The sequence below is a fragment of the Amia ocellicauda genome, chromosome 12 (assembly GCF_036373705.1).
Source record: "Amia ocellicauda isolate fAmiCal2 chromosome 12, fAmiCal2.hap1, whole genome shotgun sequence".
Classification (NCBI taxonomy): Eukaryota; Metazoa; Chordata; class Actinopteri; order Amiiformes; family Amiidae; genus Amia; species Amia ocellicauda.
This window is the reverse complement of record NC_089861.1, coordinates 2823810-2848721: the sequence shown is the minus strand read 5'-3', so window position 1 is coordinate 2848721 and position 24912 is coordinate 2823810. Positions and strand designations below refer to the sequence as shown.

The following is a 24912-nucleotide window of genomic DNA, read 5'->3' as shown; positions in this document are numbered from 1 at the left end:
ACAGACACAGAAAATGCGCTTTAATAAAGCAGGACGAGCTTTTCACACTGTGCTGGGCTTGTGTTGCTGTTGTTTGTTTGTTTGTGTGTTGTTTGTTGTGCCTGTAAAAGGTGTGTAAGCTTGTTGTTCTTCTCGTTATCCTAGGAATCATTACTATTTTTGCAGATTTCTTAAAATCACTCGACATTTTGAAACGATGCCACATTTGTGTGTGCTGCATCATCATCATCATCATCATCATCATCATGTATTTATTGGCAGACTTACAGGATACATGAGCAATACAAGAGTGCAACAATAAAGTACAAATGAAACATAAATCAATTATAGGTTCAAAATTACAGAAGTGCAAAGGTAGTAGTAGTAGTTCATGTATATGCTTCAAGATGCATGCAAATGACATGATGATGTGTATAGATTTATACATATACAGTTTCTATAGAAAGTCTACACCACTTTGAACTTTTGTCACATTGTGTTGTTTCAGTGCCTCGGAGTGTCATACGTTTCCCACTTATCTACGCACCACACTCCACACTGTTAAAAGGAAAACCATGTTTATTGTAAAATAATAACGACGATCTATTAAAAATGCAAAACTGAATTAACATAACTGCACAAATCGACGAGTTAGAACGGGATTAGAACGTCTGCCATCCGAATGCATTCCTGTTACTATTAAAACTGCACGATAATAATAATAATAATAATAATAATAATAATAATAATAATAATAATAATAATAATAATAATGTAGGCTAAGCGCAGCTCATTGAGTGTTGTTTTATGTTGCGAATTTGTTTATTAGAGTTTTAAGAAAGAAAGTTGCATTGGTGTCATTAACACGTCGCTTCAGTGCGTCTTATATTGCATGGCCTCCAGCATTGCAAAAGATGAGGATAATGATCTGGCTACGTCGACAATAAAAGCAGAGGAAGAGACCCGTCTCTGCAGCAGCTGAAGCGCAACACACGGACACCCCGGGTGCAGCAGCACTAGCGCCCTGCTGTGGCTGCGGGACGAGTGGGGTGGGAAGCCAGTCCGCCTCACGGGCTCCGAGGCTCACCGGGCACTGGAGTCTCACCGGGCACTGGAGTCGCACCGGGCACTGGAGTCGCACCGGGCACTGGAGTCTCACCGGGCACTGGAGTCGCACCGGGCACTGGAGTCTCACCGGGCACTGGAGTCTCACCGGGCACTGGAGTCGCACCGGGCACTGGAGTCGCACCGGGCACTGGAGTCTCACCGGGCACTGGAGTCTCACCGGGCACTGGAGTCTCACCGGGCACTGGAGTCGCACCGGGCACTGGAGTCTCACCGGGCACTGGAGTCTCACCGGGCACTGGAGTCTCACCGGGCACTGGAGTCGCACCGGGCACTGGAGTCTCACCGGGCACTGGAGTCTCACCGGGCACTGGAGTCTCACCGGGCACTGGAGTCGCACCGGGCACTGGAGTCTCACCGGGCACTGGAGTCTCACCGGGCACTGGAGTCTCACCGGGCACTGGAGTCTCACCGGCTCTGCTCATCCCTCTTCCACTGGGACAGCCATCATAAAACCCACACCCACTGGACGGGCTGCGCAGCGGATGCAGCGGAGAGGTGCAGGACAGCGCTGGCGGGGGCTGCAGATGTGAGCGCAACAGCTGGATGCATTGATCATGCGCGGACCCCCGTGCGGGTGTATTGGTTTGCATTGGGATCAGAAACTGCAGACGGGCAGACTGGTGCGATGCACAATAACGACTCATTCATAAAACGGCTTTTTATGAATGGTTTTTTTTTACCAAGTGCGGTCTTCTGCGCTGTGGCGGCATCGCAAACACACACACACACACACACATGCATACCAGCGGCGTTTTATTCGGTGAAGAGGTAGCCTGTTTCATCATTTAACTGTAGTTACCCGGGCTTATAAACCTATTCACTGTTACTAGTAGTAGTAAGAGGTGGGCGCAACAAAAGCACAACCACATCACCCTCTTTACCGCAAAGGAAATTTGTGTCTCCTGGGACTGTCCCACTCACTGGGTCCAGCGGAGGCGGAGGTCGGGGGGACGGGGTTATGAAGGCTCTTCGCCCCAGGACCCCAGGTTGTGTGTTTGCGGCTTGAGGGCGGATGGACAGCATGCTCTGGACCCGGCTCTTTGTGCTGCGGCTTGCCTGCTCCGCTCTGGCCGGGCTGCAGGGCTCCCTCGGCGGCGGCGGCGCCTCCTCCTTCACCGACTGCATCCAGAGCCGGGGCCGGTCCGGCTACTACCAGGGCTGGATCGATGTCACCGAGTCCGGGGGGAAGTGCCTGAACTGGACGGACATCGCCGGCTTTGTTGAGAGGCACCCCGGGAGAGGGCTGGGGGGACACAACTTGTGCAGAAACCCGGACGGCAGGATCCGACCCTGGTGTTACTTCAGGAACAGCCGAGGCAGGACAGACTGGGGCTACTGCGACTGCAAGCAAGGTAACACAGGATAACAGATACGTGACATTAAATTATAGCCATCCCAAAATAGTCCTGCACTTTATTACTGTCATTTACATGCATTTATTTAACTCTACTGGTGACATCAATGTGATGAACAGCAAAAGTGATGCCCGACACTTGGAATTGATCAGGTGTTTGATACACTTACAATTAAACGAACTGACAAAATAATGGCATTAAGGGCAAATTCATTACTTGTTTTTTTAATTAAAAATGTGTCTTACAAGGCACGATGTAAACGTTTAGGGTTTTCAACAATAAAAGCACGCATTTTTGTTTTAGAAATATACAATTTTGTGCTATGGTTGAAAACATAAAAATACAAAAGATATACATCGTTTTTAATCATTTAGTTAAACTGATAAAAAAAACTGTTACATTTGTCTTGTTCAATTCTACTGATATTAATATTGCAGTAAAAATGGAAATTGCTCGACAGAACACTTTAGTAAACAACTCTGGAGACACTCCTGAAATTGCTTTTAGCATTGATCATTCATCATCACTAAATCATCATAAATAGGCCTCTCTCTCTCTCTCTCTCTCTCTCTCTCTCTCTCTCTCTCTCACACACACACACACGAACCCCATGTTGCAATTGGAAGTATTTGTGTTTAACCTGTACAAGCAGTATTTCCACGGTGAACAATGTGTAATTTGACGTGTGCACAGGTCATGTGGCTCCAGCTCCCCCAGCTGTTTCACCATAAACCGCACCGGTGTGTTTTAATGAGAGGTCTCAGCCCCACACCTGTGTCATTTTCTGGACAAGATGAGACAAGATTATTATTATTATTACAATCCATTGAGTGAACTGAAAAGCTGATTGACAGAGTGTGTGTGTGTGTGTGTGAGACTGTGTGTGAGACAGTGTGTGAGTGAGTGTGAGACAGTGTGTGAGTAAGTGTGTGTGAGTGAGTGTGAGACAGTGTGAGAGTGTGTGTGTGACTGTGTGAGACAGTGTGTGTGAGAGTGTGTGTGAGACAGTGTGTGAGTGAGTGTGTGAGACAGTGTGTGAGACAGTGTGTGACTGTGTGAGACAGTGTGTGTGAGACTGTGTGTGAGACAGTGTGTGAGACAGTGTGTGTGTGTGTGTGTGTGAGACAATCAACCACACAAACTAGCATTAGCCGACTTCATTTAAATGTATCTATAAATGTACCTTCTTCACTCTACATTGTACTGGGAAAGTATTCAAACATAATTATGTAAATTAATTAATTAATTAATTAATTAATTAATTGGTATTATAGTGTAGCCTATACATTGATTATGGCTACAATGATGGGATAAGACTCATGTAAAGGGGAAAACAAAAGGGATTGCCTAAAGACAGGTGTGGGAAGCAGCGCTGTGCCAGTCTGAGCGCTGGTGTGTTTATTGTAACCAGGCTGCTAACGAGGTACTCAGCAAACTAATTATGACAGGAAGGAACAGTATCTTTTCAGATTGACTATCCAATGAGTGGAGGCAGTCATTTCAGTCCCCTGTACAAACAATGAGTGGGAGCCAAGCGCTGGTTTACACAGTAACCACAAATGATTAACCCTTTAATGGCAGACTTGTTCTTATGTATTACTTGGCTACTTAAATATGAAGTGACAAATTTACATAGAGACGTTCCATCCGTATGAATTTAAATGAAATGAACCCCCAGAACTGTGTGTTTTTGCCACACAGTAACTTTTAAATCTTTGTTTTTTGTGTTCTCCCTTATTTTATTATATATTTTAACTACAAAGCAAACCACGGTCTTTGATATAACACAGTGAGATCACATGAAAGTGCGACTTCACTGCTACAAAAAATCTGTCTATATCCCTGAAACTCCCATTAAAACACCATGAAGAAATCGCTGTCAGCAAGAATGTCGTTTCGCTTTCTTAGCTTTCATGCAAATTGAGATTTTAGCCTCGTTTAGGCCTATTTGCTCCTATCTTCTTCCGAGAGTAACTGTCATCGCTATTACCCAGAGAATCCAATTGATGGCACGCCACTTCATCTGCACTGTGTTGTGCTTACGACACAAACTGCCTTTTGAGTTCCAGAGATTCCCCAGCCGTATCCATTTCAATGATAGTGCCTGAGAGCCCCCGAGAGATTTCCTCCTCGTTTACAGTGTTGAGTCTGAGCCTGAATGAGAAATGAGTCTTGGACGGGAGTCTGCGGTCTGGACAGCAGGGCGCAATGCATTGGATGAACATAAAGTGCACATAAAGCCGAACCACAGAGTCCCGAACGTTACATTTGCATTGTATAGTGCCCGTAAACGTCTGATTATCTGGCATTTGAGTTTGAATACAGGCCAGCAGAGTCTGTTTAATATTTTCTGAATGTCAGTTCTCACCTGTCGCTTGTGTAGGTTTAGGAATGAAAAACAGATTATAACAAAACGAGGACGAGAGAAGAAAATAATATTTGTCCATCAATCACTGGGGCCTGAAGAATGCGCTTGCTGACAAGTGCGGCCTCTCTGTGTCAGCGCTGTGATAGTCGCACAAGTCTGCTCTTGTCCACCCCTCGCCCCTTTCCTCTTCTCCTTCCTCTCCACACTTCAGCTGTTGTGGGGCACTTTTGCACATTGCAAACTGCACATATTGAAACTGTTGTACACAGTGAGGCTCCCAAACAGACAAGGAATGCAACACAATATAGGGGCTTTGCACTGCAGTAATGACCTCAGTAGATTATACACACACGCACTTTATTTAATATTTAGGGCCGTCATCCTTTTTTGATTCCATAACGAATAACAGTGAATATTGTCTTCACCATTTGTTATATGTTGTAGTAGGTCAAATGCATTTCAGTAGAAAAGCGACATGGACCGCAGAGTTTGTCAACAGTCTGTGCTGAGTAGGCGGAGCATTTGTAGAGCACTTGCATTGGCTGCTTTCCTATATTTGGGCTGTTTTCGGGGGGATCACTGGGATTTCTTGCTTCTTCCATTCCAGGCTCGGTGCGGCTGCAGGGGGGCCGGTCCAAACTGGAGGGGACGGTTGAGGTCTACTTGAACGGGGTGTGGGGGACGGTCTGCAGTAACGGCTGGGAGGACGAGGATGCGGCCGTGGCGTGCCGACAGCTGGGATACGGGTACATCCTCCGACGGGAGAATAAACTCCAGCTCTGCTTTGGCTGATCTGGATTAGAGAAATGGCCACTTTCTCAAATGGACCGAGGCCTAGAGTTTTTTGTCCAACCCTACACTGGCATCTGAGGCAAACTTTGGCCCGGTTATTTGCGTAATTTCAATATAATATCCTCATAGCTCATGCTCAGCGGTCAGTAGGTTTTGAATGGCAGCTTTTCTGTCAGCAAGAAAGACGTTGGCCATTCGTTTCTTTCCCTCCCGTCCACAAAACAACCCTTTGTTGGTCTGTAGCTCCACAGCCCAGCATCCCAAGTGGTCTCACACACAAAGGTATTTGCCCTTTAAGCAGCTCCTCTGGTAACATGACATGCATCAGCCCAGCGTGCTGAATCGCTAATCCCTGCCGCTCCCTCGGCGCCACATTCTGGTTGCAACCCTGTCTCCCGGTCCCTGATTTCTGTCCTTCAAGACGCAAATGATTTCCCTGGAGAAGCCCCTTCCATACAATATGAGAGAATAACTGACGCTGACAGATACACTTTCATGGTGCAATTTAAAGCTCCTGTGGAGGCATGAAGGCTGTGGACAGGCATCCTGTCACGGCGTGAGGCATGTTTGCCTTTTAAACCCACTGAAGCAATTTCTCGCCTGACAGGTAGCTCAGTCTTGGCGATGCATGGGATGATTTGGGGAGGATTTCTGTGTGATGAGACTCCCTCTGTGGAGCCAATTGTCAATCAGCTCTTGCACCACATACTTCAGAGGTCTCTGTCAGGGCTAACGTCTGAGGTTGGCGGAGATATCGCTCCAGATATTCAGAGGGAAAGCTGACACAGAATCATCATTAGCCAGGAGAGATTTCCTTCACAAGAATTATCAGCCTCACACTGATACACACTTCAGGCACTCAAGTAGAGAACAGTGGTATGGTCCAATTAAACTGTGCACTGTGTGGGACAGGTACAGACCAAAGAGAGGCCCGGTGGCTGAGGAGATCATTAGAACTCACCGGGGCAAAAGAACCAACCCAACCAAAATTACAACAACCCACAAAAAATAGCAGCTACGAATAAAAGTATGCATTTGATCTCAAGTCGGGCTCTCTGCTCTGTGTGCTTCTCCGATCAGGTACAAAGGCCAGGCCCGGCAGACGGCGCTGTCCCGGCTCAGTCTGGCGCCAACACACTGGCGCGCAGTGCACTGCCACGGCCACGAGACGGAGCTGCTGGAGTGCCAGAGGACTGCGTGGAACGGGGGGGTGTGTGCCAACCGGCAGGCCGCGGCGGTGGTATGCACCCCTCAGGAAGGTAGGATGGGATGAATACAAAGTATCGACAGTGACAGTAAAACAATCCTGAATCTGAATCTAATGTTATCTCCATAAGAACATAAGAACATAAGAAAGTGTCCAATCGAGAGGAGCCCATCCGCCCCATCGTGCTCGTTTGGTGTCCATTAATAACTAAGTGATCAAGGATCCTATCCAGTCTGTTTTTGAATGATCCCACATTGTCTCTTCAGCCACATCGCTGGGGAGTTTGTTCAGATTGTGACGCCTCTCTGTGTGAAGAAGTGTCTCCTGTTTTCTGTCTTGAATGCCTTGAAGCCCAATTTCCATTTGTGTCCCCGGGTCCGTGTGTCCCTGTTGATCTGGAAAAGCTCCTCTGATTTGATGTGGTCAATGCCTTTCATGATTTTGAAGACTTGGATCAAGTCCCCACGTAGTCTCCTCTGTTCCAGGGTGAAAAGGTTCAGTTCCTCAGTCTCTCAGTAGGACTTTCCCTTCAGACCTGGAATAAGTCTGGTTGCTCTCCTCTGAACTGCCTCTAGAGCAGCGATATCTTTCTTGAAGTGTGGAGCCCAGAACTGTCCACAGTATCCAGATGAGCTCTAACTAGTGCATTGTACAGTCTGAACATCACTGCCCTTGTTCTCAATTCTACACTTTTGACAATATACCCTAGCATTGTGTTTGCCTTTTTTATTGCTTCCCCACATTGCTTGGATGGAGAAAGTGAGGAGTCCACATAGACTCCTAGGTCTTTCTCATGCGTTACTTCATCTAGTTCTGTTCCTCCCATAGTGTAATTATAGTGGACATGTTTGTTACCTGCATGTATTACCTTGCACTTGTCCACATTGAACTTCATCTGCCAGGTGTTGGCCCACAACTGAATATTATCTCAGTCCCTCTGAATAGCCTGTGCTGCCGAGATTGTATCTGCTGAAGCCGCCTATTAATATCATCTGCAAATTTGACAAGTTTGCTAACTATCCCAGAGTCCAGATCATTAATATAGGTTAGAAAAAGCACAGGCCCTAGTACTGATCCCTGTGGAACTCCACTAACAACCTCACTCCAGTTAGAAGCGACACCCTCTGTTTCCTACACATCAACCAGTTCATAATCATCTACTCACATTACCCTGAATGCCTACAGCTTCCAATTTGAGGATCAGTCTTTGGTGTGGAACCTCATCAAATAACGGCTAATGGCATAACAGCTACATTGTTGCGCTTTTAATGGTGGATCGAGATCATAGTTTCAGTCTTAAAGAAACGGATCGATGCTGCAGTTCTGTACAGAGGATGGAGGATGAATGTTAAAGCGACGGGCATTTCACTGTGTAGTATAATGCTTGGGGCGGTGAGCTGTGAATGCGCCAGTTCTTTATTGAGCCGCTACCTGCTGACTGAGCCTCACTCAGTATTCACAGCCCTCTGACTCTGTCCCCCCAGGGAGGCTCTCTGATGGCTTTCAAAAGCAAATTAAATTCCTTTCATCCCCAACACCCCCCTTAATATAGCCAGCAGAAGCAGAATAAATCATGAGCCCATACTCTGGAGCCCTGTGCTAGGAATTATTATCTTTAAGCCGCACACCCTCGCTCTATATCATCAAGGCCGAGACACGACAGTCAGATACGGACAGAAATTAAATCAATTGTACTTTAGTACTTTGTAAGAACACTCGACGGATATTGCAAAAGGCTAAATATGAGAGAGAGAGAGAGAGAGAGAGAGAATTTTTAATAACCGTGAACTGGAAGGTGGGTTGACGGTGGCAGGGCAGGGCAGTCACTGTAAATCCCTGTGTGTGTATATCTTTGCCCCAGAGGCTGTGTTTGTTCCAGTGCGCCTGGCGGGGGGCAGCTCTGAGCATGAGGGCCGCGTGGAAGTGTATCACTCCGGGCAGTGGGGCACGGTGTGCGACGACCAGTGGGACGACTCCGACGCCGAGGTGGTGTGCCGGCAGCTGGGACTAGGGTGAGTGCCAGGCCGGGGTTCCTCTCCATCCAAACTGTGGCCCAGTTATGTGTTAGTTTTTACAGAAGCAGCTACAGGTGAGTTCTAAATGATTTGCCTGTTATATCCCCAATTAACCAATTAAGGTAGAGTTGTTCCTCAAAGGCCGTATCTGAAGAAGCAGAAAAAAAAGTCCACCACCATTGTGTACAGTGATTTAACATTTAATCTGGTCTCGCACACACCTGGACAGACAGACAGACACACCCCTTTGATTGTACGTAACAGTTTTTCTGTTTCTGCCATTTATTTTTGAGTAGTAAATGTGCTCTATTCAGAGGGGAGGGATAACCAAAGCCCCATTCCATAACCGGCATAAAAATGTGAGCTATTCTGTCTCCAAGACAATCAAGTGTTTCATAAAAAGGCATTAAAGGAAAATGTGGAGACGTGAAGTCATATTATGAATCAAGGCCATTGTTCCTACGTGAATCATTTAAAAATGCTCATCTGGGCTTTGCATTAAAAAGTGGAGAAGAAAGAACATATATGCACATGTATATATAAATATTTATATACGTGTGTTTAGAATAATGCTGCAGACGTAAGCAAGGAGACAAACATTCACAGTCCTCACTGTACAGAGGCACATTTCCCTAAAGTATACAAAGCCGTTTCACCAGTAGTCATTTAGTTGGAAAATAAATGAAGAAATCTTTGATAAAATGCTCAGCAAACCCTTAATCTGATACAAGCTTGTCAGGGTAAACACAGACTGTGTACAACGCTCTTAGCAATTACTGTCAGGGCAATCAGGGGGTTGCAATTGTATAATGTTAGGTTGAGGAAAAGCCAGTGCCACAAAACAAAACAGCCTCCCTATAGAAACATCAGACAGAGGCACCTGACTCCTCCGGGCATTGCTCCAGCGTTTCCCAGAACTGTGGCAGCATCCTGAAAGCTTCCCGTACACGAATCAATGTTTTCAGCAGGTATTTCTATATGAGCCAGAGTGTCCTTGTGGAATAAAATCTGAGGCTATAACCAGGTTCTCTGTGCTGCTGTGACTTGAGTCCACATCCCAAAGGACCGACCTCTGACTTATTGGTTACAATAACCAATCCTGATAAGTGCAGCGTTCAGATCTTCATGATCTGTCACAGAACAGCCTGCTTTTCGGGGGATTTTGCCTCACTTGCCCATGCTTGGATAGTGAAATAGTTCTCTCGTCACGTTCAACTGATTATAGCAGACGGGATGTTTGATTGCAGTTGTTATCGGCGTTTTGCAGAGATGATGATTCGGTTTGCCGTAGAGTTGAGTCAGCATTCCTTCTGACGCAATTCCCACTGAGCAATCCAAACCACTCGTTCTCTCTGTCCCTGTTCTGCGCTCATCCTTCAACCTCAGAGCCCTTCTCTCCCCTGTGGAATGACAGCGTATGTTTCTCAACTAAATCAACACACACACACACATGCATACACACACATATGCTCACACACATTCACACACATGTTGAACGAAATTATCTCGACTCGATTCCCCCTCTTGGATGGCAGGGGGGAGGCGGTCCGCTCCTCATGCGGCGGCCAGCAGTGGGAACGCGGCGGTCTCATGGGAGCGTCCGGCTCTTGTCGTCTCTCCGCAGGGGGGTGGCGAAGGCGTGGAGCCAGGCGTATTTCGGCGAGGGCTCGGGCCGGGTGTGGCTGGACGAGGTGCGCTGCACGGGCAACGAGCTCTCGCTGGAGCAGTGCGCCAAGAGCCTCTGGGGGGAGCACAACTGCGAGCATCGGGAGGACGCCGGGGTGTCCTGCACTCCTCTCACAGGTACGGCAGGGAGCCGGGGTGGCGCGGCACGTGTACTGGTCTTTTGTTGTTGGTCCTGAAGCTGATGAGCATTGATTGAACAACCCTGGTGTCCCTTAAGAAGAAACAAAACGAACCGCATCTGGTTTTCTCCGCAGATGGCTCCATGCGCCTGGTGGGCGGACAAGGCAGCTACGAGGGCCGTCTGGAGGTCCACTACAAGGGCCTGTGGGGCACGGTCTGCGACGACGGCTGGACGGAGTCGAACACTCAAGTGGTCTGCAGACAGCTGGGATTTCGGTAACGTGCCGGGCAGATCCGTGTAATCTTTGCGAGGGTAAACGCCCGTCCCGAGAGGCGCTGAGTGGCAACCGCCTCGCCCCCATAATCATTAGTCTGTGAACCCCCACCGGAGGAAGTGGTCGAAACAAACAGCTCCGCCCTCCGATTCACATAAAGCATGTAGATAAAGGTGGCCTTGTGTGTCCATTGCATTGCAGAGCTTCGATCCAGACGGCAAATAGATGATAGGTCTGAATCTCATTGCCAATTAAAAGTAAGACGAGGTGAATTCAACTTTTACAGCGTAAGTAGCAGATATTCAGGCTGCTGTAGGAAGCAACTCCTTCGGTTTCTGCGGAGGCTGAATCCCCCTCTTGCTCAGTTTTTAGGGATATCAAACACACGTGAAAAGGCAGACTTTATATCTCACAGTATTCTTCCCCATGAAGGTACAGTCCGGGAGCCACGCAGCCCCGCCCCACGCCCGGCTCGGGCCCGATCCACCTGGACGACGTGAGCTGCTCTGGGAAGGAGGCGTCACTCCCTCTGTGCGTCAGGAGGGAGTGGAGGAAGCACGACTGCACCCACCAGGAGGATGTGTCTGTGTCCTGCAGCCCGGAGCGCGTGGTCCACGGACTCCCCCCCAGTGAGTGTCTCGTCTCCTCCCACTCCGCCGTATCCTCCCTGTCCGATCTGCTCTGATTTGAAGTGTTCATGCCTCATATGCTGCTTAACTGGGCACAGAACTAGATATTCTTTCTTGGCAGGTTAATTCCAGCTTCCAGGAGAAGTGATGTGCTGTTGTTTTTCAGGCGCAGTTGCTTAATTGGTTTGTAGGATTTTGCAGAATAAATGAGTTTTTATTTACAAATTTCTACCCTAGCTTGACTTTGAAATAAATGCGTGAAATAAAGATCAACTGCCAAGCTGTTTTTCAATTAGACCAGGGGGATAACAAGGTGTCGATCTCCCGGCGGCAGAATCGCTCAAGCGCCAGATCAATGTCTTGAAGTGCGTTTGAGATTTGCAAACAGGGGAAATTGGTGCCATCCAGGTGTTAAACGTGGGCAGCCGAGTGACGGACTGACCTACAACGACGGGAGAAAATGCATGCGGTTAAAAAGCACAGCTCGAACTGCGCTGTGAGATTCAGGTCTGGTATAAAGCAACACCACCAGGCTAATATAGCTTCTCCTGTGCAGCACAGGACACAGGCTGCACAGTCTAAAGAAAGAGCGCGTTCAGTCAAAACACGGTGGGGGTATGAGCCGCCTGTAAGCCCTCTAAAACACCCAGGGACCAACGTGACACTCTCTCCTGGGCACCGGAGCCAAAACCCGAGGGCTGACATTGACATTCCAGTGAGACTATTTAATGAAATCATTTAAGAGTTTAATACCCCTGTAAGACAGCCTGGCTTAAGCCTGCGACACAATACTTCATAACATTAAGTCATAGACGAAGCCAACTGGGAGCTGCGATATATCCAGTTCGCCCTGATACTTGTGAGAGATAATATCCTGTTTAACCTCTTGAAGACCAAGTTATGTTGGACGTACAGGACATAGAAGATATCTCGTCACTGCCGTTGCTTTTGCTGACCGATCGAACACAGGGGTTTCGAGACGGAAGTTGTGTTCCTCGAAAGATCCACTTTTTTAAATTCCTTTAACCACAAATCAGATAAACCATTTTAAAGAGTCTACCCTTCGCATCTCCACGGACTCACCCAGACACACAATTCCAGTGTAATTCTCCTGTCACTTAAGATATAAAACCGCATGTGCGTGTAAGCCTTTTAAATGATTTAATACCATGTCGTGGAAACAACTGTTCGCGGAATAACAAGCGGAGCAGTTGTCTCTACATGGTAGCTATTCTCAAAAGTGTATCCCGAGCTCCGAAGCTGCCCCAGAATGCACTGTAACCCGAGAGGGTCTAAGCTTTTACACAGCTAAATGCACACACATGTTCGGCTGCTGGGAGACACGGAGTCCCAGACATTCCTGGTTAGGTTGTCGGTGGCGTGTTGACATTTTCATTAAAGGCTGATTCAAAAATCTGATTGGGAATACTGTTTTCTACCTGCCTCTCTACAGTGCAGTGAGTTCAACACAAAACTCGATTACATTTGTATGTTTCTTAATTTTCTGAATGAGTCTACATCTGTTTCAGTGTTGTTTTCCATTTCATATAAGTGGTCTGACGGCTTTAGCTAACGGATGTGTGAATGTTGAAGCCGCCCCGCGATGGTATTCCCGCGCTGGAATGCAGTGTCGCGTTATTTTGACCCGAGGAAGACAGAGCGCTCTTTGTGCTCGTGTGCGCAGGTGTCTGTGAGACTCGCACACAGAACTAGGGCACAAAGCGATTTCTAACCAGATCAGATTGGGTCACTCCCTGAGTCTACATCGGCTGTTTATATAAATGGTGTTGTGTATCCCTCCACCCTCCACTCAAATTAAAAACACACACACAAAGGAAGTGGTTTAGATTCCTAAGATGTGGTTCACAAAATCACTCAGTGACCCAGTTGTTATTCTGTCACTTTCTGGAAAACAACAAACAACACGAACCAGAGGCATTGTAAAGCACGGCAGTTTTAATTCCCCGAGCTCAGACTCTCATGCTTTCGTCTGGTGCAGCAGTATCAATGTCTCTCTGCTAGACACCCCCCCGTACACGCTGATTAGGTCGTGTTTATGGAGCTGCACTGATCCCATTATCTGAGAATCACTTCACACATAAGACAGGTTGTGTAGCGAGCCGGGCGTAACAAGGCCGTCACTGACGTCGTTAATTGTGCAGAAGTGGCTGTTGGCCACAGACTCACAACAGGCAATATAGGGTTTCTTCAGTCTTGTAAGGTCTGGCCGTTGGGGGGATTCCCCTTACTGAAACATGACCGCGCCTTGACTGAGTGTTTTATTTTCCTCTCGTGGCACAGGCCTGCCCATCCGGCTGATGGATGGGGAGAACAAGAAGGAGGGACGGGTGGAGGTGTATATCAGTGGCCAGTGGGGGACGATTTGTGACGACGGATGGACGGACCGGGACGCCGAGGTGGTCTGCAGGCAGCTCGGCCACGCGTGAGTCACCCCCCCCCCCTCATATTCTTTCTATTTAAATGTGAATCACTCATTCCTTCTCAATACGCGGAGTAAAAGCAGCTGGCATTTGATTTCTGTTCTTTAAAGTACAGTTTACAGTAAACGTTCGAAGTCTGGATTCATTATTCCAGGTTATTTATGATGGCATTGGTTGTTCGAAGATATCACTTGCATGCAGCACTTAGCGATGTCGTAAGGGTTTAAAGTGAGGCCTTGATGCGATTATGTAATCAATACGTGACATTCAGAGCGCAGAGGAAGTCAATAATGACACTGCAGGCAGATGAGATCAGATGATACATTAAGGAGATAACGCAGAGTCATAAAATGTTTTTTTAGCGAGTAAAATGTAAAAATTCAGCAGCGCAGTTAAAATATATGTCCAACATACTTTATCTCAAGCAACTATCCATTCAGGTCTGCCTGTCTTATCTTCCTGTGATACTTCAGGTGGAGTTTGATTTCTGCCAAGCGAAGGGAACTGTTTTTGTGTTTACTTTATTACCCCGCCATGTTTTTTTAATACAATTAAATTAAATATTCAGCCATCAAAACGGTTAGATTTTTACCAGATGTGCTGAAAGAGAGGTATTCGGGTAATAACAGAAAAGTGATTTGACTTAAATTATTGAGAAATGTAACCCACTAGATAAGATCTGTAATAATTGTGTGATGACTGGAAAGTAACCCACAATTAATTTAAGAACATTTGCGTACATGGGGGTAATAAGTAATTGTACGCTAATATTTACGTACAATTATTTTTTATTATATATATTTTTCTATACTTTTTTAACAAAATACAACTTAAAATGTCTTAGGAACAAGCGGTTAACTACATTAGTTGTACTGTATGAATCTAATGCTTATCTTGACGTTTAATATATATATATATATTCTTATCAAATATGGACCTTAATAATATCGTGTGAAGACTCGTCATTTGAACCGTTTCCTCTCCGAAGCACTGAGCTCACATTCGCTCCTCTGGTGGCTCTCTGGACAGGAAATTCCTTCCCCTCTGCGAAGTTAAATGACTGTCACACAACGAACGCCGCAGTTGAAATGAATCGGCAGTTGCTATAATTATGTTGGCGCTGAGACGTGAACCTGAAAAGCAGCCAAAAACAAGATGGAAAGTCAATATTTTTCTTTTCGGCTAATAATCAATCAACCTCTGTTTAAAGCCCTACAATCGGAGGGCTGTGTTTGGTTTTCAAAGTCAGCAGCAGAAGTCTGTTCCTCGGTATGTCAGTTTCAAATAACAAAAGACCAGACATGATTTTTCTTACTTTTTTGTGTGTATTCGGAGACGCTGCCTTCTCTCCCCGTTCTTCACTCAGAAATGTGTTTTAGATAAAGAAGTACATCTGGAAAGCATAACTTTAGAGAAAACTTAAAATGTGTTACTGTGATCAATCCTTTTCGTACCTTTCTTACATTTTTTCCAACTGGAGTTTGGCTGATTGTGTTTTTTTTTTACACACTCCTTTGTGAAAAAATATTTCCGAGGACGAGATCTCAAAGGTCACGCGGGTTCATTGTAGCGAGCCATCACAAACCACTACATACAAAGAGCATACAGAACTAAATATATCTGTTCACTCGCTGTTTGGTTTCTACATTGCAGAGTGTATAAACAGACTCGATGAACAGACTGTACAGAGAGTGGTTTTTGAGGCCCTCGATATCTAATCTCTCTCACTGTAAAGAACTTTGCTGCCCGCCTGAAATGGAGACATAATAATTACTCAAAGAAAATGAGTAATGTATTCAGAAATGTAGCTCTTAGACCAGCATGTAACAGCAGAACAATGTGTTATTCCGTTTCAGCACTGAGATCTGAGAAATCGTCAAATTAATAAATCAATTATATTTTTTTAAACGTTAATTTTTCTTGTCTTTTTCTCAGGGGCTCAGCTAAGGCTAGGACAATGGCCTACTTCGGGGAAGGGCAAGGTCCCATCCACGTGGATAACTTGAAGTGCACGGGCAATGAGAGAGCGCTGGCCGACTGCATCAAGCAGCCGGTGGGGACGCACAACTGCCGGCACAGCGAGGACGCCGGCGTCATCTGCGACTACGGGGAGCGCACGACTGCGAGGAACATGAAGGGAGGTGTGCAATTGTGTCATATTACACATTAAAAACAACAACAACAACAAAACGTACCAGAGGATTATAACATCATAGTCTCAACCGTGAAATAAAACCACCCAGGGATGGGCGGGCAGTTGTTGAGCTTGTTTTGCTGGCCAAACACTGGAGCCAATTCCGCTTCAAACAGACCAAACTAATTACGCCGTCTCGTCCGAATTTAATTGTTCTGGCTTTTGCTTAACAAACAAACACATGAGAGAAATACTTTATTGCACTGGGAGGCGGGAGTGAAATGGCAAACGATAGCCTGGATGTTTGCTTAAGACTTAATGGGAGCCGAGCTCAGTCTGCACACGTGTGCCTGATGCTTTGTGGGTATCGTCGGGCCGGTATCATATTTTCCATATCCCCATCTGGATGAATTATGCAGAATTGAGTCTCTCTCACGCTGTACAAAATTACATCATATCCTGTGCTGATTGTACATTGTATGGCAGAGATATGAGTAAGTTTTAAGGTTTTATAATTTTCATTTTTTACCTGTTTTTGTTTTGTTTTGATATTATTATTATTATCGTTACTAAGTTATTCAGAAGAACGTTTTATGCAAGGTGACTTACTTGACTTAACGATCACAAGTATATAGTGCTCTACAGTCACAATATTACAGGAATAACAAAAGCTCTACAAAAATCATCTACATAATGCAGTCGATACAATTAATGTATAAGAGAAATTAGAGTAAAAGTAAAAGTTGTTGGTTATATATTTTGGTTCCTTATAGGATATCCCATAAAATGCCCCCAATAATGTTTCAGAAAATCAGAAATTATCACCTAATGCTTCAAAACACTTCAACTAGACTTTCAGCTAAATATTTTCACCCTAAACACAGATTTTTAGGGAATCATTCCTTCAATCCAAACTGACTACCTTGTTGGCTGATCTTTTGATATTTTCCCGTATACTGTTTATCTTTTTCTTGATGGTTTGTTTTCTGTAGTGCAGCTGTGTGTAATGTGTCTGTCGCCTGTCTTGTAGACCCGATCGCGTCTGTGTGTGGGCTGCGCTTAGTACACACCCGCCAGAAGAGGATAATCGGGGGGGAGAATTCCTTAAGGTAGGACTTCACCCTTAAACCTTCACCCTTTTCATCCGAGTCCTAGTCATCAAAAATGCGTGTGGCTGCCATTGGAGTGTCGGCTCCTCATAACCGGTCGATCGATAGATGGCGTGAATGCGAGGGATAAATCACACAATCGATACACACTTTGCCGAACGTCACAACGTGACACAGAAGTCTTTGTGTTGCAGCCAGGCCTCCGTTTCAGCTCGAATCTCTGCCCTGCTTCCGTGTCAAGCTGTTCCTTTTGTTGTTGGCCTCCCATCACATCCACCTCCCACAGAAAGGCATCTGAACTGACCCAAAACAAAACTCCCACCTTCCCCAGTCTCTAATGCCAAGAGGACTGGTGGCTGTAATTTATTTACTGATAGGAACCAGGTACACGTTGCACTTTATGTCACCTTTATGATGTGCATAAAGGAATCTTTCTGTGATTTTCTCCTTTATATTATTATAAATCATAGTTATTTTTGTTCTAAGTCATAAGCTGACACTTACAAATTGAACAGAGGAGAACACGGTACTGGACACAGGATGAAAAACAGCCCCCTGGGTTACCATCTGGACCCATTCTGAAGTACAGATTGCTGCCAAGTAAGGTGAAGCTCATTTTCCTGTATTTCTGTGCACCCCCTAATTCAGATGGAGTGCTGAAACATCCATCGTCACTGGAAATCCAATTGTGGGGGGTAGCAAACAGGGTCTAAATGAAAGACAGATGGAGAGCGGCATTGATCTGGTGAATGAATTCCAAAGAAAGAAAAAAATAGTGAAAGAATAAAACAGTGGTGGTGTGTGATCGAAATGTGTTTCTCATGAGCGCCTCGTGTTTGTTTGCGTTTGATTCCACCCTCTCTTCCACCCTGTCTGTTTTCCGTTTACTGGATCATCGTAAATCCTCAGAGCAGGCTCTTGCTGTGTGTGTGTCTGTGTGTGTTTCAGGGGTGGTTGGCCCTGGCAGTCTGCGATCCGTCTGAGAAACTCGCATGGAGAGGGGCGGCTTGTGTGTGGAGCCACACTCATCAGTAGCTGCTGGATCCTCACTTCAGCCCACTGCTTCAAAAGGTCAGTCAGCTGTGTCTCACTGCCTCCAGAGGGCAGTCGGCTGTGTCTCACTGCCTCCAGGGGTCAGTCAGCTCCGTCTCACTGCCTCCAGAGGTCAGTCGGCTGTGTCTCACTGCCTCCAGGGGTCAGTCAGCTGTGTCTCACTGCCTCCAGAGGTCAGTCGGCTGTGTCTCACTGCCTCCAGGGGTCAGTCAGCTCCGTCTCACTGCCTACAGGGTCAGTCGGCTGTCTCTCACTGCTTCCAGGGGTCCAAGCTTTAGACATGTGAGTGTGGCGAGGGCTGTCACCCCTTGCTGTCGACAGAAGTCCGGTTCCCTGACGCAGGGGGTTTGAACACTCTTCTAAATGTGCTGGTGGGATGTCACTGTAACAGGGCCGTGTACCCAGCGAGCTACAGACATGCACGAGGTTATATCAGTCATGCCTTTCAGTAAGAAGACGCAAGCATCCTCCTCGTTCCCTTAACTGTGACGTTCTAGAAAAAGTATATCTATTAGCCACCGACCTACAGCCCGAAGTATACTACGGTAAAACCACAGTACAGTGTTCAAAAGCAAAGTGTAATCATGGTAAAGCAGGGGGAGGTTTCATACAGGAAACCAGGACACACATAGAAGAACCACAGCAAAGACAAGCACCTGCATGAGAAAACCATGAGGGCAAACTGCATTTTACAAGGACACACTTTCAAAAGCCAGTTTCCTGGTGATGGACTGCTGAGGATACAGGTTTAACATTTGAAGGGGAGTGGGTGAGTAAATCACAAACGAGAGGAACTAATTACCCCGAGAATAGACTGACCCCAGATCAGCAGATGGAGAAGCCATCGAGCCCCTGTTCTGTCAATACCAGACACTGAGCCGCTGCGATCTCCTCCCACGATGGCTTGATTATTTCATGCTTCTAATACGGGGAGGGAATTTCTCATGTGTTTGGCGTTACAGGTCGGCACGCTAAGCTCTGCCTGTCCTCAGAAATGATTTATCTTAGTCACTCGCCAATGCTTCATAACGTTAAAAGTGGATCGATTTCAAAATGCAAAGCTTATTTTCCATGGGCTTTCTTTTGCCTTGGAACTGGGGCTTTTCCAAGACATGTCTTTAGAAGTTAAAAGCCACTGAGGACCCGGTTGTGAGAATCACTTTTCAGCAGCCTTGCTCTTTCTCGAGTGGTGTGTCTCTGTTAGCAGTTCAAACACACTTTTCTCCGCTCCGACAAGAGCGATGGGGTGGCGTTTGGTGGCGGCCCAAAGTTCAGTATGTTGCACACTGCTAAACCTTTTTATATAAATAGCCTGCTGACAGCAATACAGTGTAATATGCCTAGGGAAATACTAAACCAGTGACATATTATTTTTGTGCATCATGCTTGCCTTTGGCTGCTGTCCTAGACTAATGAATTGCCATATGGTCTTGTCTTGCTTGATCATTGAACATGTTCAACAGGAGGGTCCTTTCAAAACAACCCCAAATGCAATATATCCGAGGGCGTGTTTATTATTATTATTATTATTATTATTATTACTCTTATTAATTTACTTTCTTGTTGATAGATGTTTATTTTTTCCAGCTGGTTCTGGCCTGTGTTCCCCTAATTGCAGCCAATTTCTGTTCTCATAATGTGGACTTTTTTTATCTGCTTGTTTGGAAGCAACACCGAAACAAAGTGAATTATCTGGATGCCTTAAAATGACCTGCAGTAATCCTAGTAGCAGCCCCTTTCCAGGCAATCCTAGAGCACTGAGATCTATCTCAATTGACCTAGAATATAGCGCTGTCACTTCTCGGTCCGTCCCTTGGTGCACACTCACTTTCATTTAATAAAAGTACGAGTACAGAATCGAAAAAGGCTCGCTTTTGATCCTGTGAACTATCCAAAGATGTTCTGCGCTGTGCAATAGTGAGATTGTGTTGTTTGTAATGTTTAATTTACAAATGAGGGAAAGACCAAATTACAGACTTACATCAATCCTGCATCCTGTGCATGACTTGATTTGTGTGTAAATTCCCTCGCTGGTTCCCACTGGCGCTTTGGATTAACGAGATCAAGGTCCGTTTTGGAGGGATTCTGATTTCACAGTCAAGAGGTCAAGATTGTATTATGCGTTCGTTTTTTTTCTGTGAAGTGCTTCCGGTCAGGTTGTATTCTGAGGAGCCATCCGTTTGCTTTCCAAAAATGTTTGTTGACCAACTGCCATGGACCAGCGGGAAGTGGTCTGAATTCCACGCGGCAGATTTATTTCCGGAAGAGATCCGAAAGGTGTAATAAGACTCCCTCCCTCTCCCTCTCCCTCTCCCTCTCCCTCCTTCTCCCTCTCTCTCTCTTTCTTTCTCTTTGTGGTCAGGATGAAACAGCTTCTCTGAGTTTCTGCCTCCTTGTCTGTTTTAATGTAGATTCATTCTAAACAAGAGAAGTTAAAATCAGTTCCCACCCCACAATCTGAAAACGTTACACAGCCATGTTAAGTTTAGCACTTCTTTATTAAGGATCAAAAAACACCCAATGGTTCAAAATAATAATAAAAAAAGAATGATTGCTTTGCGTTTTTGTCCTCAGAGGTACAGACACTAAATTCCCTGTTTATTTCAGCCCAATTATTTGAAAGAAGCACATATGAAATTGGTCAATTTCTGCTGCTTCTTAATCCTGATATTCAAACAAGCCACGCTTCGTAATGGACATTTTGGCGCAGAACACAAGACGTGAAATATCCATATTGATAATTATTGATTTTCACCTGCACCCCCGATCTATAAAGCCTAGCAGCAGATGTGCAGCCTCTCTGGGCTTGTCTTATTATGTGTGCACAGCCAGGAAAAATTACCCGTGTTTTGCTTTTTAAAAATGACAGAATTAAAAATGGAAATAGAAACCCTTTGTCTTGCCTCCCTGCACACACACGGGAGTCTGTGCCTGCCCCCCTCCCCCGCTGGCTGACTCCTGGGAGGGTTGTGTAAGGGTCATATATTCTGGAGCCCAGTTGTAAACGATGTGTAGATAGAAGACATTACCCAGGGAGGTGCGTCTCAGCCTCAGCAAGAAGAGACTCTAGAGGCGGCTCTGAAAACAGTCCTCGTCTCCCGCACAGGTACGGCAACGACACCAAGACGTACAAGGTGCGGGTGGGCGACTACCACACGCTGGTCCCGGAGGAGTACGAGGCCGAGTACGGGGTCGACGCCATCGTCCCGCACGGCAACTACAGGCCAGACAGCAACGACTACGACCTGGCGTTGGTGCGGCTGGCGGGGCGGGGGGGGCAGTGCGTGTCCTTCGGCCGCCACGTCCTGCCCGCCTGCCTGCCCCAGCGCCGGGAGAAGGTCCTGAAGGTGGCGTCCAACTGCTTCATCACAGGCTGGGGGGACACGGGTAAGTCGGCACCACGGGCTCGACGAGAAAGTCTTTGTTAGGACAGTAGTGATAGTGGGAGTTCAAACTTCACTACCTACGATACTTCTACTGGTTATTTGGCAATTGTGTCCTGGATCACTTTGTGTTTAAGTTGAGTGAGAGAGAAGTGCAAAATCAAAAGGTACACAAGAAGAAGCAGCTAAAGACTAAAATGCGTAAAAAGCTTTCAGTGTCCTTTGTTGTCGTATATGAATCGTCTCGAAATGTGTCGGTGTCGATGTGGAGTCTTATTATAGTAACTTGTGAGCCGCGTGGGAAAGCCATTGCTGGTTATGGGAAGTGCGTTCATTTTGGCCTCGGAGGCGCTCCCTTTACTTGAAATCTAATAATTACTAGCAGAGGGCACTTCTCGTCTGGAGCACTTGTTGACATCGCCAGCAATTGAAACAAAAATGTATCTTTAATTACCTAAATTATAACGGCACTCCAGCGGAATCAAGAGGCTTGCAATTTTATCACAGCGGCACGTTGAATGTTTTCCACTTGACAAAAGAGCGCATTGTTCTCACAGAGTCTGGCCGTCCTCCAGGGTAATAACACACTCCGAGAATAACAATGAGAGCGCGCACATATTCCCACGCGCAGCCGTGTTCCTCTCGCACACGGTTGTTGCAGCCCTGCTGAACTCACACCTGGGGTGAGCTGTGGAGTAAGTGGCTCATTTTGTCCTTGATGTGAAATACCAGGTATGTAAATATTGTACTGGTGCGAAATTGTCAAGATGCAAACTGGCTCCACCCTCAGTTTTGGTGCCAACTACCTGAAAACCGTTAATGTGCCTAAAAGTGCATTCTTATGCCTTATAATTCCCAGAACGGTCCAAAGTGGTTCGATAGAGGATCTTTGGTGTCGTAACCTGGACTTTTTTGTGACTACATACAACTCTGAAGAGTGAAAGAACTTGTGTTCAATAGTCCTTTCCCTTATCTATGGAATTGACATCAATATGCATTACGGTACTTTGTGCAGCAGCTTGAATGCTTAATCCTATGATACACTTGAGGAAACATCAGTTAAAATTGTTTTAACCGAGGCCAAGCAATCCACTTTCAACCACCCGACAGTGATATTGCAACTTTATATCTGAGGAGTAAAAATAGCAAATAAACACTAAACAAACTCTATGCATTCAGTTCATACTACTTTGCATTAAAGTGCAATTATTGTTACACACCCTCAATGCTAAACCGTGTCAGCTAGTCCACCTAATTCAAGCCCCACGGCCACACATCACCCTCCCGCTGGGAACCTGCCAAACACAGGCGAGGAGATTTAATTTTGTAACCGGAGAGCCTCGGCCTGGCCTTTCATGTGTCGGGGATGGGCCCGGCTAATTAAAAACGCTGTGTTGTTGACCAGCAGCTGTCCTTTTTATCACCTTGTGGAAGGAGATTGATTTTATTTATTTGCTAATATCTTTTCTGGATATTTCCATCCCGGCTGCTTGCTCTCTTCCCGCTCACAGACTCGGACATCATAGATTTGTTTGTTGTTGACATTTAGGAAGGGTGAGAAACTGCACTTTTATAACCTCAGTCTTCACCTATTAATAATAATAAACCATTATAGGGGGAAGGTAAGAAAAGAACCGGTTATCTGAGAAAGGAAGCAATGCCCAAAGAGGGAGGGGTTTAGCTCATTACCATAAGTAATAAGTAACCCCCCCCCTTTGGGTAGTGTTAATATTTGAAAGATAACATAAGAACATAAGAAAGTGTCCAGTCGAGAGGAGCCCATTCGCCCCATGGTGCTCGTTTGGTGTCCATTAATAACTAAGTGATCAAGGATCCTATCCAGTCTGTTTTTGAATGTTCCCAAATTGTCTCTTCAGCCACATCGCTGGGGAGTTTGTTCAGATTGTGACGCCTCTCTGTGTGAAGAAGTGTCTCCTGTTTTCTGTCTTGAATGCCTTGAAGCCCAATTTCCATTTGTGTCCCCGGGTGCGTGTGTCCCTGCTGATCTGGAAAAGCTCCTCTGGTTTGATGTGGTCCATGCCTTTCATGATTTTGAAGACTTGGATCAAGTCCCCACATAGTCTCCTCTGTTCCAGGGTGAAAAGGTTCAGTTCCTCAGTCTCTCAGTAGGACTTTCCCTTCAGACCTGGAATAAGTCTGGTTGCTCTCCTCTGAACTGCCTCTAGAGCAGCGATATCTTTCGTGAAGTGTGGAGCCCAGAACTGTCCACAGTATCCAGATGAGCTCTAACTAGTGCATTGTACAGTCTGAACATCACTGCCCTTGTTTTAAACACTACATCAGAGACAACCATCGTCTCTCCCTTCTGCCGACAGGACGGGCGTACTCTAAAACCCTGCAGGAGGCGCCCGTCTCCCTGCTCCACCGGAGGCACTGCGAGGAGAGCTACTCGGAGCAGTTCACCGGGAGGATGCTGTGCGCCGGCAGCGCCCCGGCGGGGAGGTGGGTGGACAGCTGCCGCGGCGACAGCGGGGGCCCCCTGGTGTGCGAGAGGCCGGGTGGCGGGTGGGTGCTGTACGGGGTCACGTCGTGGGGACACGCATGCCGCCTGCGGAACTCACCGGGCGTCTACACGAAAGTGTCGGCCTTCCTGCCCTGGATCAAGCGAGTGACCGAGCTCTGAAGCGCGTCGGGGGGAGGGGTGACCAACAGGTTTGCCTTTTCTCCAGGTCGTTAACCGCTCAACTGAGCCTCTCCAAGTAGTGTAAACAGACCACAGCACTTGTATGTTTCTCTAAACTTTGGGACCACAAACGTGAGATCAGACGCAACCTGTAACTTTTCTTGGAAGTAGAGAATAGTGTTGCCAGTTCTTCGTTTTAAACCTGGCAAGATTGTGATTTTGCACTACAGAATAGATCTGACACTAACCTCACTGTGGTTTAACCATGTTAGCTGACTGTGAGTTATCGGCTAAGGGTGTATATAAGACAGGAATGTATTTCGGTATCAGGTGACTGGTGTATTACAGCCATTGTGAAGTAACTTGTATTTTTTACCTAGTTTATTTATTTTAGCTCTTCCTGTATTATTAATGAGTATTTAACTGAAACGGTGCTTTTTGTTACCTTTGTTGTGTTACGTGGTATTATGTAATGTGTACTCGGTGTTCAGGATTTTCTATTACTGCAGAACAGAGAAGGGGCCACGGCTCTGATATGAATAAAAACGTCTTGAAAGAAAAAACGACAAGAGTGATCACTGTAGACATAGTGGT

At 46.2% G+C, this 24912-nt stretch overlaps 1 protein-coding gene across 1 annotated transcript; it reads left to right on the top strand.

Annotated features, from left to right (window-relative positions):
* The first annotated feature begins 1459 nt into the window (after positions 1–1459).
* On the top strand, positions 1460–24881 carry prss12 (serine protease 12). The gene is made up of 13 exons (XM_066718068.1): positions 1460–2459; positions 5438–5576; positions 6703–6881; positions 8691–8841; positions 10469–10647; positions 10785–10926; positions 11358–11554; positions 13856–13997; positions 15931–16136; positions 17160–17238; positions 18187–18309; positions 21398–21678; positions 24011–24881. The coding sequence occupies exons 1-13, from the start codon at positions 2120–2122 to the stop codon at positions 24316–24318; spliced, it is 2466 nt and encodes an 821-aa protein (XP_066574165.1). The 5' UTR covers positions 1460–2119; the 3' UTR covers positions 24319–24881.
* Positions 24882–24912: the final 31 nt, after the last annotated feature.

Coding starts and splice junctions, on each gene's coding strand:
- prss12 (XM_066718068.1), top strand. CDS start 2,120: ATGGACAGCATGCTCTGGACCCGGCTCTTTGTGCTGCGGCTTGCCTGC. Junction 11,555..13,855: donor GGTCCACGGACTCCCCCCCA/GTGAGTGTCTCG, acceptor CTCGTGGCACAG/GCCTGCCCATCCGGCTGATG. Junction 17,239..18,186: donor GGGGGGGAGAATTCCTTAAG/GTAGGACTTCAC, acceptor TGTGTGTTTCAG/GGGTGGTTGGCCCTGGCAGT.